The 16986-nt window shown below is 35.3% G+C and overlaps 1 protein-coding gene across 5 annotated transcripts in view; it reads left to right on the forward strand.

The window, feature by feature from the left end:
• Positions 1-16986, forward strand: part of CCDC102B (coiled-coil domain containing 102B) — a 192063-nt gene that overhangs the window by 105943 nt on the left and 69134 nt on the right. For all 5 annotated transcript variants that reach the window (XM_059409802.1, XM_059409803.1, XM_059409805.1 and 2 more), the window contains one exon: positions 7074-7182. In XM_059409802.1, the coding sequence (XP_059265785.1) occupies positions 7074-7182 (109 nt within the window). The remainder of the gene's footprint in view (positions 1-7073; positions 7183-16986) is intronic.

The following is a 16986-nucleotide window of genomic DNA, read 5'->3' on the forward strand; positions in this document are numbered from 1 at the left end:
TTGGCCACGTCAGATGGTAAATAAAGGTGACGACGAGGTAAAATATTTTGCCGTTTAGAACCAGTTCTCAAATTAAACTGCAGATGGCACCTGTATCCCCTAGAAAACGTTTGCTCTGTGTCATTTCAGCACAGCTTCCGTCCTCCGCTCTCAAGTTTATTTCTTGGTTTATTTTCTATAGCAGAAAGGTAATATGCTTCAATTATTTTGCTTTCCTTCATTAAATGGTGTGTTTTTGCCTCAATAAAATGAAACTTAAAATCTTGTTGAGAATTCCTCAGTGAACATAACAGATTGGCATGCAAGTCTAGTTCATACTATTTAGTGTAATATTTTTAAAGACTAGACAGGCCTACTTACTTATTCATTATTACTAACAGGGTATGCGGTAAACCTTTACCTTTTTAATAAAGTGATTTATGGCTTGTATTCCTTTATACATATGTATTTATTTTTCTAGCTTCATTGAAGTATAACTGAGAAACAAAATTTGTGTATATTTAAGTTGTACAACAGGATGGGTTTGGGGAGGGTTTTCTTTTTCTATTTTAATTCCAGTTAACATGCAGCATCACGTCAGTCGCTGTTATACGATATAGTGACTCAGCACTTTCATATGTCACCTGTGCCATCCTGAAAGCACCCATGATGTTTTGGTAGCACTATGAAATGATCACCCACCACAACCCCGCTAGTTAATACATCTATCACTTAACGCCATTAATAATTTGTGTGTGTGGTGAGACCGCTTGCGATCTACCCTCTCAGCAAATCTCTGGTGTCCAGCACGCTATCGTTAGCTACAGTCCCTGTGCCACACATTAGGTTCCCAGAACCTACTCCATAAGTAAGTTTGAGAGTTTGTGCCCTTTGACTGACGTCTTCTAACTCTCCCCACTTTCCAGCCCCTGGCGCTCACCATTCTACTCTCTCTTAGTGTGAGTTCAACTTTTTAAGATTGTGTGTATAAATGAAAGGGTATAGTATTCGTCATTCTGTGTCCAGCTTATTTCACTTAGTGGCACGTCCTACATATGTACATACACACCCCCCTCACATTTTCTGTATCTTGCATGTGTAGATGGACAATCAGATTGCTTCTGCATCTTGGCTTTTGTGAATACTGCTGCAGTGAACACCAAAATCGGTTCGAGGTACTGATTTCCTTTCCTCGGTTGTATACCTAGAAATGGGATTGCTATATCATATGACTGTCCTATTTTTAATTTTTTGAGGAACCTGCATATCTTTTTCCATAGTGGCTACACTGATTTACATTCTCCTCAACAATGGCATTTTAACCACATGCTTAGCCTCACTTGTTACTGCTTGTCTTTTTGATAACAGCCGTTCTAAAGTGGTGAGGTGATACCTCACTGCGGTTTTGGTTTGCTCTTTCCTTGATGATGAGTTATGTTAAGCATCTATTCATTTACTTGGCCATTTCTATGTCTTCTTGGAAAACTGTCCACTCTGCCTTGCTCATTCTTTGTTTTGGTTTGTGTGGGGGTGTTTTTGTTTTGTTTTGTTTTTGCTTTTGAGCTGTGTGAGTTCCTTATATAATTTGGACATTAACCTCTTATCAGATACATGGTTTCCAAATATTTTCTCCATTCCGTGGGTTGCCTTTTCCTTTTGTTGATTATTTTTTTTCCTGGGCAGAAGCTTCTTAGCTTGATGTACTTCCACTTATTTATGTTTGCTTTTGGTGCCAAATCCAAAAAAGCATTGCCAAATACAAACATCCAGGAATTTTTCCCTTAAGTTTTCTTCTACAACTTTTAGAGTTTCAGTCTTATATTTAATCCATTTCAAGTCACTTTTTGTGTACTTCTGCAATTGTTTTTCACTCTCTGGTATCGTTTTTGTTTGGGCAGTCCCCTACCGAGGGAGATGGACTCTCTTTCTCTGCATAGACTACACAATTGCTAGTGAGTCTCAACGTGAGTTTCCCTGGTAGTTAAGGAGCGGAAACTTGACATAGGAGCATCTCTTCAGGGGAGGCACCCAGACTTTGTAGCAGAAGCTAATGCCCCCAAGAGGCAGCGAGCACCCAGAATGCACTGCGGTGAGGAGAAAGGCTGTGGCAGTAGCTACATCTTGATCCCAGAGGCAGCAGTGGGCTCTGGTCTCCAGTGACACTCTCGCCAAGTCTGGAGTTGGTGGTGTTGAGGCCATGCTGTGCTGTCTGTCCCTAAATGGTGGTGGCTGCATTGAAATGCTGATGGGAAGGTAGCTGTGGCAACCTCCTCGGTAGCCCCTGACTCTGCACGTTCCCCATTTGCTTCTCGGCATCTTCCCAGAATCGCCTCAAAAAGATTCTTTGAACTATTAATATCCTTTACTACTTAATTTGGCTAATTTGAAATATTTACTTGTCAGACACACAATTGATAACCAAGAAAGTGCATAGGCAACAGGCAGTGGGGTCTTCATAGGATCAGCTCTGTGGCATCAGAGTAGTCCTTTGTTCCTGGCTGGATCACCTCCGGATCCAGGCTGGATCAGTCTCTGATCGTTCCAGACATCTCTGATCTTTATAGTCATCTATAAATTCATCTCTTTTCTAATTACATTAACTATATATGGCTTTGGCTCTTCGCTGAAAGATGCTGCAAATGCTCAAAGTTGTAATTGTAACTACTTGGGAATAGAATCCCAAATGATAAACACTGCTGATTAAAAACACATTTATAAACTTCTTTTTATTCTTTATATTTTGATACTAACTCTATAATTTGAACTAATAGAAAAATTGGTATCTAGATGTTATTACAAGTTAATTTGTTTTTGTCTGGCAAAAGCATTTGACATTAATAGACCTTTTAAGAAAATACTTATTAGATATTTTACAATGAAACAGTTCAAAAATGATTAATTCTATCCCCAAATCTTTATGTTTCAGAAATGTTCATCCCTGAAAAATATTTTGGTTTATTTTCCTGTCTATATATATATATGTCCAAATTTTATCGTCAATTTTTAAAATAGATTTTATTTATTTAATTTCAGAGAGAGAGAGAGAGAGGGAACACAAGCAGCAGGGGTGGGAGAGGGAGAAACAGTCTTCCCACTGAGCAGGGAGCCTGATGCAGGGCTTGGATTTCAGGACCCTGGGATCATGACCCGAGCTTAAGGCAGATGCTTAACAACTGAGCCACCAAGGTACCCCTTTATCTTCAATTATTATGGGATCATGATAGTTAACAAAGTATCAGAAGATTACATAGAAATACAATTATATCTTTCCATAAAAATCATTTTGGTTCACACCTTATCTTTTAGTTCTGCAAATGTTAAATATTTTAGCAATTAGATCTTTAAAAGTTCATATCATCATATTAAAAATACTTCATTTTTTCTGGACCTTGTTACTTTTTAAAAGAAGTGCATAAAATATGCAATACTCTTTAGAGTAAAATGAGTTTTTTCTGTCACCTTGTTGTAGTTCAAGTGATATGATGATAATTTAAATTTCAGTTATAAATTTACCTGTAAAATTAATCAGTTTTGAAAATCCCTCCAAAATATAGAATAAATTGATTGGGCCCGAAATTAAGAATTTAAAGAGTATCCTCTGCTGCATAAATTTAAGTGTGCAATGTCCTTATGTCCTCAGTGCTTGCCTGCATAGAGTCACAAAATTTTTTTCATGAAGACATACTAAAAATAAAAATAGCCAAGCATCACATTACCACTAAATATGTGTTTATGAATTGCCTGTCCTTTCATTTCTCTGACTAAATTTTACCATTTTATGTAATAAAAGTATATAATTTAATTTCAGTAAACTAATAAATATTAGTTATTTCATTTAAGATAAGATTGCATTAAGAGATAATACTCTATTTTAAACATTATTAATTTGCCTTAAATAAGGAATAGGAATCCATTTCATTTTATTACAGTTGGGCAAAATTCTATTATTTTCATTTCATGAACTGGCTTTGACTATTCTAAGTCTAGGTGTAATTTAGATGTAATTATATCTTTAGAATACACCTATGTTTCTCTATAACTAAGATTAAAAGTTTAATTAATACATAGTTTGAAGTGGTCTTCTTGAGTCTCTTATAAAATTCTTGAAAGAATATTTACCCCAGTACTTTTTGATGACATTTTTGAGAATTAACATTTATTCTACAGTAATAAGAAATCATTTTTATCTTAATATGAGTTTTTTGCTAACATTATCATTTGATTTATTAGTGTTATATTAAAAAACTCAGAGTGATTTCTGAACATGTATGACCTTGAATTTGGAAATTTTAAAATGTAGACTTTTCTCAAGTAAATTTTTATATTATTTTACTGATAAATTTTGAGAAAATTTATCATTGCGTGCTTATTACACAAATGTAGTTAATTAATATCCTTTAATGAAGTGAATTTATTAATTTACTGTATTCCTTTTCCTTTTTAAAATTTTCAATCCCTGACAGAAAAGACATTCCCATGTTGTTCTCCTGCAACTCTAGTAAATTAAAATTCTAAATATGGTGATTTTTAAACATTCCAATGAAGTTATAAACTTAGTGAAATTTTCTTATATTTTGAAACAAATTTACAAGTCTAAGTCAATACTCAATTTCTTTTAATATTCAAATATGCCTAATCATCCAAAAACCTTATTATCCAAATGCCAAATATAGAACATATTTTAATGTACAGTGATTGTTACATGTTCCCTTTAAGTGTGACACCAAATATTAGTATTTGGCATTTTGTTCATTATTTCTATACCAAATCCCCTTCTTGAAATCCCAAACATAGTCACTAAGAATAAAAATAATATCTTGGGGGGCATCTGGGTGGCTCAGTCATTAAGAGTTTGCCTTCAGCTCAGGTTATGATCCCGGGGTCTTGGGATCAGCCCCGCATTAGGATCCCTGCATAGCGGGAAGCCTGCTTCTCCCTCTCCCATTCGCCTGCTTGTGTTCTTTCTCTCTCTCTCTGTCAAATAAATAAATAAAATCTTAAATAAATAAATAATAAATAAAATCTTTTATTTTAAGTTATATAAATTATTTAAGTAATTAAGTTGGGGTCATTAGCTGGCTGGGTCTGCTTATCTATCAGGATTTTAGACTGAGTTGTTAATCTGTAGTTGTGGACATTCATAGGCAGTATTCATAGGACATACTTTTATATCAAGCCCTTTTGTTTGCTACTTTTAATATGTTTGCTGTTAATAAGGCATTTAAAATTATAGTCATATATGGTGCTGGTGTTTTTGCAACCTGAGTCTTCTGAGCTTAAACCCTAACATTCTCACATGTTCTCTTCAGTTCTATGGCTTGGTTCATGCAAATATACTTATATAACTTTTTAATAAGATGTTTAGCCATTGATTGAATTAAATTAATGTATATATGACCTAATTCTATTTTAAAATTTTTTTCATTGTATTACTAACTGGAAGATTCATATTTCTCATAAATATGTAAATGACATTCTGTTTTGATTCTGGATACATCTTCTAGATCTGTGATGAATATGTTTCTAAGATCCTTCTAATGACATTAAGCGTGTGTATTGGTTAATTATAATTACAATAAGGTTTAACTAACAGCCACAGAATCTCAGTGGTATACAACGATGAGACTTTACTCAGCTGGACTCTGTGAGCCAACTAAGTGCTGACTGATCTAGACTGGACTCTGCAGGAAAGACTGGTTGTGATCCCGTCTCTCATACTCCCATGGGGAGCAGTGAGTCTGCATTGCTACATACTTCTCTTTGCTATGGTCAAAATACAAGGTAAAACCAGTTGCATAAACACTTTGAAGGCTCAGACTCATGGTGCCCACTAGCATTCCACTGGTGATGTCAGGCACCTTTTCCATTTTCCAAAACACTGCAAGTTATGATTTCCTTATTACTTACCATCATCACCATTTTCCCAGCTGCTTATGTTTTATCACCATTTTTTCCTGTAGCATCCCCCTTTTAAGTATCATTTTCTATGTCAGTTATCTTTTGAGGCAGGAAAAACACAAAAGAACCACGCACACACACTCACACACACACCATGAAATTCAGTGGCCTAAAACAATGATTTATTTTGTCCTATATGGATACAAAAAAAGAGAGCCAGATCAGCTTGTTGCCATAGTAAGGTTGGGCTCAGATCTACTTTATGTTTTTATTTGGGAACAGCAGTTCCTTGGGGAAATTTTTACAGTGATGGCTGAGACATAAGAGAAGAAGCCCAACCACACAGATTCTTTACAAACGTCTAGGTCTGTCAAAGCCTAGAAACAAGGACTGGGGCAAGCAACTCTGTCCATTGAGGTAGAGAAAAGAGATTGAGCATTTTTTAACACTAATCTGGTGCACCACACACAGATCAAGATTGGCCATCTGCAAGGGTCGGTATATGCTAATTACCACCAGAAGTAAACAGTTATTTTCAGTGAGTCACTCTGACAGACATATGGCCATACAAAAAAAGTTAATAATTGAGATATTAAAGGACCAGACTTCAATCCTAACTTGTCATTTGTTGTACAAATGGATAAATTAATTTCAATTATTTTAAATAAAGATGCCAGTGAAATTGCTTCATTAAAACAAAATTGCAAATATTTTTTAAAAAGAATTTTTATATCTCCAGTAAATTATTTCTTAAATTACTTTGTGGAGTCCTTGGCATTCTCTTTCATATCAAAGGATTCTTTATTCATATATAGTCAGAATATGAAGTTGGATAAAAGCCATGTTAAAATTAGATATATTTATATATTCTCCTATATAAGAAAACAATATGAATAAGAGAATGAGAGAAATAAATGAAAAATACCAGAGAAAAGCAGGCAGAAAGTCAAATATTTTGATAGTAGCAAAGCCAAATTAAATATGTTTAACTTACTCTAATGCTAATTGTTAGAATAACAAATTAAACCAAGTTTTATTCAATATTGATAATTTTTAATAAGCTAGAAAAGTTTTCCTGTGATTACAATGGCCATATACAAGTGTAAAAATAAGGAAATTAGGAAATCAAATATTGAATGTGTTCCTATAATTATTTTTAAATTTTAAGTCTATCTTATTTTTAATTCTTTATTTAGAATGCGCTCCTCTTTGGAGAAAGAAATAGAACAACTGGAGTCAGCTTTGTCTGTATGGAAATGGAAATATGAAGAACTGAAAGAATCAAAGCCAAAAAATCTGAAAGAGGTATGGAGGCACGCAGTGTAAAGGGAAAATGAAACTGACTGTTGTCTTGTTCGGGTTGGTTACCTACTGGGCAGAAAGTTCCATAGATGAGGAAAAGTTAAAAAATTTAATTTCCTCCATAAAAGGGATATTTTCACTCCCATGTCCATGTGAACTCAGTCAAACTCAGCGCATAGGGAATCTTTCTCTAAAAACACATATTTTGAATGATCAATGTGACACCATTAAGTATCCATTCTGGGCACGTGTAACGTGTAAGGGGACTGCTAAGGAGGTCATCATATCATAGCCCTTGCAGTAACCAGTGTTTCATGTAGCAGTCTGAAAATACCACCAGATCTCTAGTGCACCCAGGTTCTTTTCATATTGGCTTTATGGGTTACTCAGGATCAGGCACTTGCCTTTATAATTTTCCTTTGCATTTTCATCGCTAAAATGCTGTCTGAATCTTTCCCATCTCAATGATTTATTAATATTCATTGTTAAAACAATATTAATTGCCCATCTTGTGTATACCAAAGCACCGTTCCAGGTAAGCAGGTGGGGTAGAATAATGAGCAAAGAAAAGAAAAAGCCTGACAAAATGATGACAAGCCAAAGGCTTCAAATGAGTCTTCATTTATTTGGGCGTGTATATATGTGTGTTTATATTAATTATATATTATACATTATATATTATATGTATATACACACATGTGTATCTATATATACAAAGCATGTATATGCTGACCAGCTGTCTAGAGAAGGTGAGTATCTAAATTCTGTATGTAATTGTGCCTCAATCAGAAGCATTATTCCATCTGTTGTTAAAAAAAAGTGGTAAGCAATATTTCTCTTTGTGAAATCCCACATTAATGTTGCTTCAGGTTTGTTTCCAGCAAGTGGTGAAGTTTAGAGTCAGTAACTAAGTTTGCTGAAATCACATGAGGAACCTTAGTTGGCAGCATACACCTGCCTTCTGAGTCACTCGCAGGCGTCCTGACGTCCGGGGAGGACGGTGGCGGTCGCACACTGGCTCTGAGACAGCCGGCTCTGTTAACACGGGGGACTCCTGAGATTTCAAATGAGGGAGAGCTTTTCCTAATACTATTAAGCAAATATCTCCTGCTTAAAAATCATTTATTAATGAAAAGTAATCTCAGTGAGAGCCACAGGCCGTTAGTTTGAGAACATCTCTCAATGAGGGGTAAATCAAACAATTAAAGCTAACAAGCCACATCAGGTTTACCTCTCCTTTGTAGATTCGCGCTAGATTGTCAGAGTTGTTTTGTTTCTAGCTCAAGCTTTAGGTATATATATATATACACAGTGTATGTGTGTGTACACATACCCCTGCATTTATGTATGGATTCATGGTACTTATATTCACAGGCACCTGACTGAACTGATGTGCACAAGGACAGTAAAGTATTGCTATACAGGAAAAATAGTTCAGAATACAAAAATCATTTATATTTAGAGTGTATGTGTATTTGCCCTTATAATATATTGGGCTCTAAATTTGAGAAAGCTAGTATTGATGATAGAATGGGTTTTAATTTTAATTTTAAAATAAATGTGCATTTACTATCTTTTGCCACTAGTGGACAGTGCAGACTTGATAACGTTAGTTTCTTAATGCTTTTTATTCAAGCAATTTAACATTTATGTAGCAAATGTTTTTGAAAAGGGGCATGATTTTGAGTTGGTTTACAAAAGGATATGTATATTTAAAATGTTTAATGCTTTATATTCAGAGATGACATTTTGGACATTAAGTGGGAACAAGTCTACTTTAACAAAGCTTTATAGATAAAAAAAATAAAACCAATGTATTTTATTTTACAGTATAAAATGGGCTTACATTTTAATGTAAAAAAACCCATACAATTACAATTTAATGTAAAAAAACCCATACAGAAATATATATTAGTACATATGTAACCCTTTTATTAGATAAAATTATAGGGATTTTGGAACAGGGAAAACCTCAACATCGTCGTGTGAAACTTGTTCAACTATTTAAACTTTGAGCACATGTTTCAGTTCAGTGAACTACAAATTTGAACATTGAGTGGAAGTGACGATGAATAAAAAAAGTTTATAGTAGATGATGTAAAGTTCATTTTAGCAGAGATAAAGAAAAGCATTGTTTGAATTATTTATATGAGATTACTTTTTAAAATCTCTCTACTCCCTAAAACTGGAAGCCTTTTTGAAGAGATGTGGTATGCCCATATGTTTAAATTATTTTTAAAAATATTGTAGAATATTTGAAAATATCTAAAAACTGAATAAAAATATGTTGTCACTTAATTTTTATGTATACTTTGTTTAATTGTTTTATAATAGATTAGAACAAGAAGAATTTTATGATACATTTAGAAATGGTGTTGCAGAGTAATTATAAGTGTAAAATATTCAAAGTTTCTGTTCAGTTGAAGGGCAGTCTAGAAATCTGTCATGATGTATACTTCATGCGAATACTTCGGGACTGCATGTAAATACTCCTTTCTACTCCAGTCCTCAAAAATTATGGCAAATGACCTTCATTTTACTGTAATTCTTCATCTATAAAAACCTCTTGAATACAAGTGTAACTCCGTTTCAGATGCCTGAAACTGTTACAAGCAAATATATGCCTGGCTAGGAACTGCTGATATAAAGATTAGCAATTTTTAGAGATGAAAACCCATGTGCTTAATAGACCAGGGTTTTTAAAAATGTATTTGAAAATCTGGCCTCTTTAGAGGGAAATCATTCTTAAATAACTGACATTTCGTGAAGAGTAAATGTAAGAACTTAATTGTAAAATCTGATACGTATTTAAAATGCAACCAAGACAATGAGTGGTAGAAATGATTATATTCCACATGCTGTTCCCGTGCTGAATTTAATACTTATTCAGCTTTTCCTTTGCACATATGTAAGTATTGATTTGGAACTAAATTATGAATTCCAGGTTTTTGAAATGGTCATTTTCATGAAATCTCATGATTTAGAGAATCAAATATTCATGGAAGTAATATTGATTACAAACAATTATGGTACTTCTGCTTTAACAACAAATGACTCTGATTCTTTCCATAATGGAAGAGATCTTACCATATGTGGAGAATACTGCTAACATTTTAAAATTGGTCTCAAACTGAAAAATGAATTATAATTTGTCTTTGACAATTTTGTACTTTTACTGGTATTTTTTTAAGGATTTTTATCGAGGAGTCTTCTCTCTTTTCATGATAATAACAATGTTTCTAGTAATTTATAATTTACAATGTTCTTTTATAAATATTTATGTTAAATATTTACAGACACAGGCTTTGTGAGACTATATATGTCAGTAAGGGCTGTCAATAAAGCCTTCTCTGAAATACTTCAAAACATCTTTCTGATTTTGGGGAAATAGAAGGCTAGAATTAGGATTATATGTAGCTAAAATTCTACACTAACACCATTAATTTTTCAGAAATAAGATTTTTTCTAAATTTTTGTTTTTTAAATTTTTTACTTGAAGTCTGGTTGAAAATACATTCACTTCTTAAAGATTATGCCAGTGGACACTTAGGTCACTTCCATAATTTGGTGATTGTAAATAATGCTGCAAGAGATGTAAGGCTGTATATATCTTTGTGAATTAGTATTTCATTTGGGGGGGATAAATATCCAGTAATATAATTATTGTGTCATACAATATTTTTATTTTTAATTTTTTTTGGGGAAACTCCATACTGTTTTCCACAGTGCCTGTGCCAAATTACATTTCCACCAACAGTGCACGAGGGTTCCTTTTCCCCCACATCCTTGCCAACTCTTGTTATTTCTTGTCTTATTTTAACTATTCTTACGGGTGTGAGGTATATCTCATTGTGGCTTTGATTTGCATTTTCCTGGTGATGAGTGATATAGAGCATCATTTCATGTGTCCGTTGGCCATCTATACGTCGTCTTTGGAGAAATGTCTGTTTATATTTTCTGACCATTTTTGATTGGATTATTTGGGGGTTTTTTTGGGTGTTGATTGTATGAGTTCTGTATTTTGGATAGTAAGTCTTTATCAGGTATGTTGTTTGCAAATATCTTCTCCCATTCAGGAGGTTGTCTTAGTTTTGTTGATTGTTTCCTTTACTGTGCAGAAGCTTTTTATTTTTATTTTGATGTAGTCCCAATAGTTTATTTTTGCTTTTCTTTCCCTTGCCAACATGGAAGCTCTTCTGCACGCATAAGGAAAGTGTCCTCGATGATACTTAATTGAAATAGGTGGATGGTGGAGTGTTAGTACTGCCTCCGTGATCTCAAAACTTATCTGAAAATTGTCTTATTTTGATACTTTTGTGTCTTAAAGAAATTGCTCCATAGAAATGACCAAAATCGTTAATATATCTTGTGAATTCTAACTCTAAACCATAGCTCCTATTATTGCGTTCCATCTCTGCCACTTTCCCGGTCATGACCATCCCATCTCCAGCTTCGCGCCCTCCTGCCGGGTCTCTTATCCATCACTGTTGACCTTATCCATCACTGTTGGCCACCAGAGTGATATTTCTAAAAACAAAACTGGATCGTATTACAACCTTGTTTCAAACACTTCAGTGACTTCCTTTTTACTTAGAGTGTAGCTGCCCTCCATGTAACTGGAAGTCTAAGGAAATCTAATTCCACCTGACGAAACCACCAGGTGTTGATAATTCAAAGGGTGTCTGATAATGATACCACTCTTTTCTATCCTCAGCTGCTCTAATGAGCAGTGCCTCAAATTTCAATAGATAGGACCCAATAGAGGATAATTTTTGACTCACATATACCCCCTGCACGTGTTTGGAGGGTAGCCTTCTCTTTCTGCGCAGTGACTGTGCCCTGGGCTCTCAGAGGTCATGCAGCTGACACTCCGCATCTGGTCAAAATCAGAAAGAAAGAAAGAGGATGGGATTCATGTGGGGATGCTTTGTGCTCTAGCCTTGGGGTGATGTACCTTATTTCCACTTACAACCCACAGGCAAGAATCTATTTGCATAGTGACACCTAATTGTAAGGAATGTTGGGAAATGTATTCAAGCTGTATACTTAAAAAGAAAGAGAAAATTAATTTTGTAACCATCTAACCAGTTTCTGCTGCAGGAATCAATATATTACATAATTAGTAACATTAACTGGTAAATATGTTTTTAATAAATATATTTAATATATTGCCTTAATTGTTACTGATAAGACTTATATTTAAGGAAAAGTGAGCTTCCTAATCCTAAAATCCATATTAAAAAGCTTGACTTATATCCCCACAGATGAACTGGACTGGTGAAAGCTATTTTTCATGTGAGACCCTTTCACTCTTCATCCTTTGTGTTTGAGAAAGATTATGGAAGGTGTATTTCTTGCAGATCTCTCTTACCCAAAGAATGGGAGAGGAAGGAGTAGAGCTACAGGTGACCAGTTTTTCCTTTAAATTCACCAGTGAAATAACTTCTCCTCCTGGGAACAAAAGAGTACCAGATGGAGGGACACGTGGAGTTGCCGGCCAATAGCTTGCCGTCCGCAGGGATGGATCCTTTAAGTAGAGATAGAAGCTCCCCTCCCTTTTTCTATTGACCAGAGTCTACATGATTTCATTTCATTTTATTTTTTGAAATCAACTGGTGGATATGTGTTCCTGTGCTGGCTGGGGGGATTGCTCCTGCGTACCAGGGGAAATTTGCACTGGCACTCCCCCATGCAGCTGAGGAAGCTTGTGTCAGGAATGCAGGAGATCCCTCAGGGAGTCTTAGTGTTACCCTGAGATTATGGTTGATGGAAAACTACAACAATCCAATGCACGCAGGATTTCTAATGGCCCTGAGACTTCAGCAGTGAAGGTTTGGGTCATCTTACCGGGTGATGAATCCCGATGATCTAGGTGCTCGCTGAAGACAAAGGGAACACAGAGTGAATGGTTGAAGGACCTACAACCAGGTGACCAGTGATAGAAATGAGGACAGAGGTGTCTTGAGTGTTTGTTCCTTGTTTTAAGTACGCCTGCCTCTCTCCCCGCCCCTCTGCCAGCAGCAGCAGCCAACAATGCGTATCTTTTTATATCTTTTTCTTTCCTCTCTGATTCCCTATCATTAGCATAAGATGCATTGCTTTTATGTCAGTATTTAAGCATTATTAATTTAACTTCAGAGTATTTAAATTAAGGATCTCAGAAGAGTAAACATTACCCAAAGACTTTACTGCCTCTTCTGGAGAAGAATTAGTACATTTTCAGTTCTATGCAGAAAAGTTTTATCATGTTATTAAGACTTTGTTTTTGTCTTAATGAGAAGACTAAGTGTGGTTGTAAAAGATGCATATGGATGCCACATTGACACATTGTGTGCTTGGGATGGTTAATTCCATCTCCTCCTGCCCCGAACATCACCACAGCTGGTTCTTGGGCTCTCAGACTTGGACTGGGGATTATAACTTTGGCTCCCAATTCTCAGGTCTTTGGGCTTGTACTAGAATTTACTTTACTGGCTCTCTTGGTTTTCCAGTGTACAGACTGCAGATCCTGCAACCTCTTGGTCTCCATAATGACATGAGTCAGTTCCTGTAATAACTGTATCTCTTTCTCTGTGTCTTATCTGTGTGTGTGTGTGTGTGTGTGTGTGTGTTTATATTTATACTCTTTATATTTATATTTATATTCTTTTTCTTTGGAGAACGTTCACTGGTACCTTTTGGTCCATGCTGTTTTCTCGGTCTAGAACAGTCACACAAAATGCTTTTGCCTCCTCCTGGCCGGTCACATCTTACCGTTAACCTCAGTTTACATATGCTTTATAAAGAGGAATGGTCTCAACCCACAAAATGCTTCCTTTACTATTTCACTTCAAAGAAATGTACAAGATTTTAAAATACCATCTCAAAACATGTAGTTATTTTTGTGTTTCCTTCGAGCTGTCAGCTTCCTGACAATATGTGTCACGCCTGCTTTATTCATCTCCCTCCAGGCAGTGCTGAGCCAATGGTATCATAATTTGTGGTGACCAGCCCTTTTATTCTCTGGCTCTATATGCTTATATTTCTGAATGACCACTGCAGCTATAGTGTGAGGAGGGTAGTGGAAATCCTAGACTTGTCTTTTATTGGCCTGATGAGGCTACTGTTCTCCATTACTAAGGACTTTAGATTTTCCTGGGCATTGGAGTGAACCTTCACCCCTAACAGCCTATCTGTCATGAAAATCTCTTCAGTTTGTTCTTTGCAAGACATAAATTAGCTTATCAGGCCAAGGAATGAGGCTGATAAAATACCGTGTTAGAATTCTATAAATGTATAAGAACAGTGAAGCATTATGGGACACGAGTTTGCCAATATAAGTGCCTTCAAGACCTTTTTAAACAAACCTAATTAAGAATAATATAAGCACTAAATTACATAAGTCAGAATTAATAGAACTACTAGTGGATAATTTATAGACATTGCCAAGGTAACGCTCAGAACACCGTGATGACTTACTTAACTCAGAGGCTATTATAAGAATTATAAAAGAAAATTAGGCTATTCAGAAACCACTTTGCTTGTGGATATAAAGATATAGATGGTATAGATATACCTGAGGCTAGATATAAAGAAAAATGTTGAAATCACCTGTTTTAACATCTATTTAAGTTAAACAATACCATTTTAAAAATTAAAACCTAACACAAAGGAATCCATTGATATTTAATTATAGAAACTAATAATTTGAGCATAATGATAAAAGTAGGTCAAAAAGAAAAAAAAAAAAAAAAAAACCAACCCTCCTGCCACAAAGAGATAACTCCACCTGCCTGATTGTCTTCCAGCGAGGATATCAGTTTTTTCTTGATTTCAAACTTGAACTGAAACATCAGCTCTTCCTGGATCTCAAGCCTGTGCAACTCAGATTGGACCTCTACCAAGGGCCGCTCTGGTTCTTAGGTCTTTAACTTGGCCTGGAACTTTCACCACTGGCTCTCCTTGGTCTCATCAGCTTGCCAACTGCAGAAATTAGGGACTTGTCAGCCTCCATAAATCATGTGAGCCAGTTCCTTATGATAAGTATCTTTATGGGAAAAAGTAAAATTTAAAAATATACGGAAAGATTACAATGTAATATAAATCAAAATAAGGATGATATATATCTCCTATTTGTCTGTCTGCCTGATGAACTCTGACTAATACACCAGCCTTACTGAAAAACCTGCAGCTCAACCAGATCTATTCATTGCAAAGAAACCAGATCTATCCTGGTTTCTTTCCATCTGATGATCTGATACATGCAACTGAAAAAGTTACATGTATTCCTAGTTGGTAATATAAATTATGAAATGGAATGTATACTTTACTTTCCTTATTTTTCATAATGACTGGTAGATTGAAATAAAAGTAATTTCTTTATGTAATGTAGAGAAAATAATGTACTAAAAGAACGATAATTGTTACTTGGTGAGTTAGTGTTTTGAACTACATATACTACTTTGAAATCTTAAGTGGAGAATGAACATGGTTCCTTCTCTGCAAAGGCCACTGTACAGACAAGCTGAAGAAGTTTCAGTTCCATGTCCCTGACATGGACCCCTTCCTGGACCTCGGCAGCCATACTAGCAAGACATATTTGCAAAAGATGTGTAATTTGTAAAAATAAGATAATTGATACACACTTGTTCGAACCTCTCCCTCTTTCCACTTTGAATTTTCCCCCAACACTCTTGTCCTCTTCTGACTTGGACATGAAGTAGCCATAGAAATACTTGGGGTCTTACCAAGTTGAAATTGAATTGAGGATACACAAAGTTTGTATCTGGTGGAATCTATTTTTGGAAGTGTTTGTCTTGTATACCTACTCAGTATGGAAGTTCTCTCCTCTCAGAAACATGGTTGATACTTTTAAATGAAAAAAATCATAGAAAAGATAATTTTTAGGATACCTATATTTGTGGGGCACAAGTTTCAAAAAGTAAATATCCCAACAGCAAATAGGCTTGTGTGTTATCTTGTGAGCTCATTTATCCAAACCTAATTCACAGAAAAACTGACCAGCTAGTCTGGAAGAAAGACTAAACTCTCTCTATTAAAAATGATGTTACACAGTCACTATCATAATAGAGGTTGATGACAGTCAAAAGGCTAGGAAAAATTTGTAGTTGTTACTTAGTAGTTATTCCTAGACCTTTATATGATTTTTCAGGTTTTATGATCTATTACAGTATATGTCAGCTTTCCAAATATTGTGAATGTTGTTTACTCATTTGAAATAACTATTTATTTTCATTCCTAATTGAGCTTTGTCCCCAGTTGTTAAAAAAAAAAAAAAATCATCCTCTATAAAACCTGAATTTAAATACTCATGTTCCTCTGCTTTCCCTTAGCTCAACCTCCAAAATTTCAGCAGATGCTTTTTTCTGCGTAGTGTGATTTTCTGGTGTCCGTGCTGTTATTTTATTACTTATTACAAGTGCCTGCTTGCTTTTTATCTCTTCACCTAGACAATAATCACCTTCAGGGCTGAGACACCTTCCATTACCTGAGTCTGACTCAGTGAGAAGTGGTCAAAAGACACTTGGAATGGATTTAATAAGGGTAGGTAAATGTTTTAGGTCAAGGAAAGGAGAGTTGCAGGAGGATTCCAACCCCTTGCTTTTGGTCTATTTTCCATTGTTCTGGCTCCACCTCCCAACCCCCTCCCCTCCCCGTAGAGATGGCTTTTGCTGATTCTACATATAGCCTTGGTTACACAAAAAGACATTAAGTTCCAAAGAAGAAAAGTGGATTGTCAGCTATTTGGTCATGGGAAGGATTTGCACAGGTCAGGCTCCTAGCTCCAAAGATTTCAAAAATGCCATA

This window comes from Mustela nigripes, chromosome 8 (assembly GCF_022355385.1).
Source record: "Mustela nigripes isolate SB6536 chromosome 8, MUSNIG.SB6536, whole genome shotgun sequence".
NCBI lineage: Eukaryota > Metazoa > Chordata > Mammalia > Carnivora > Mustelidae > Mustela > Mustela nigripes.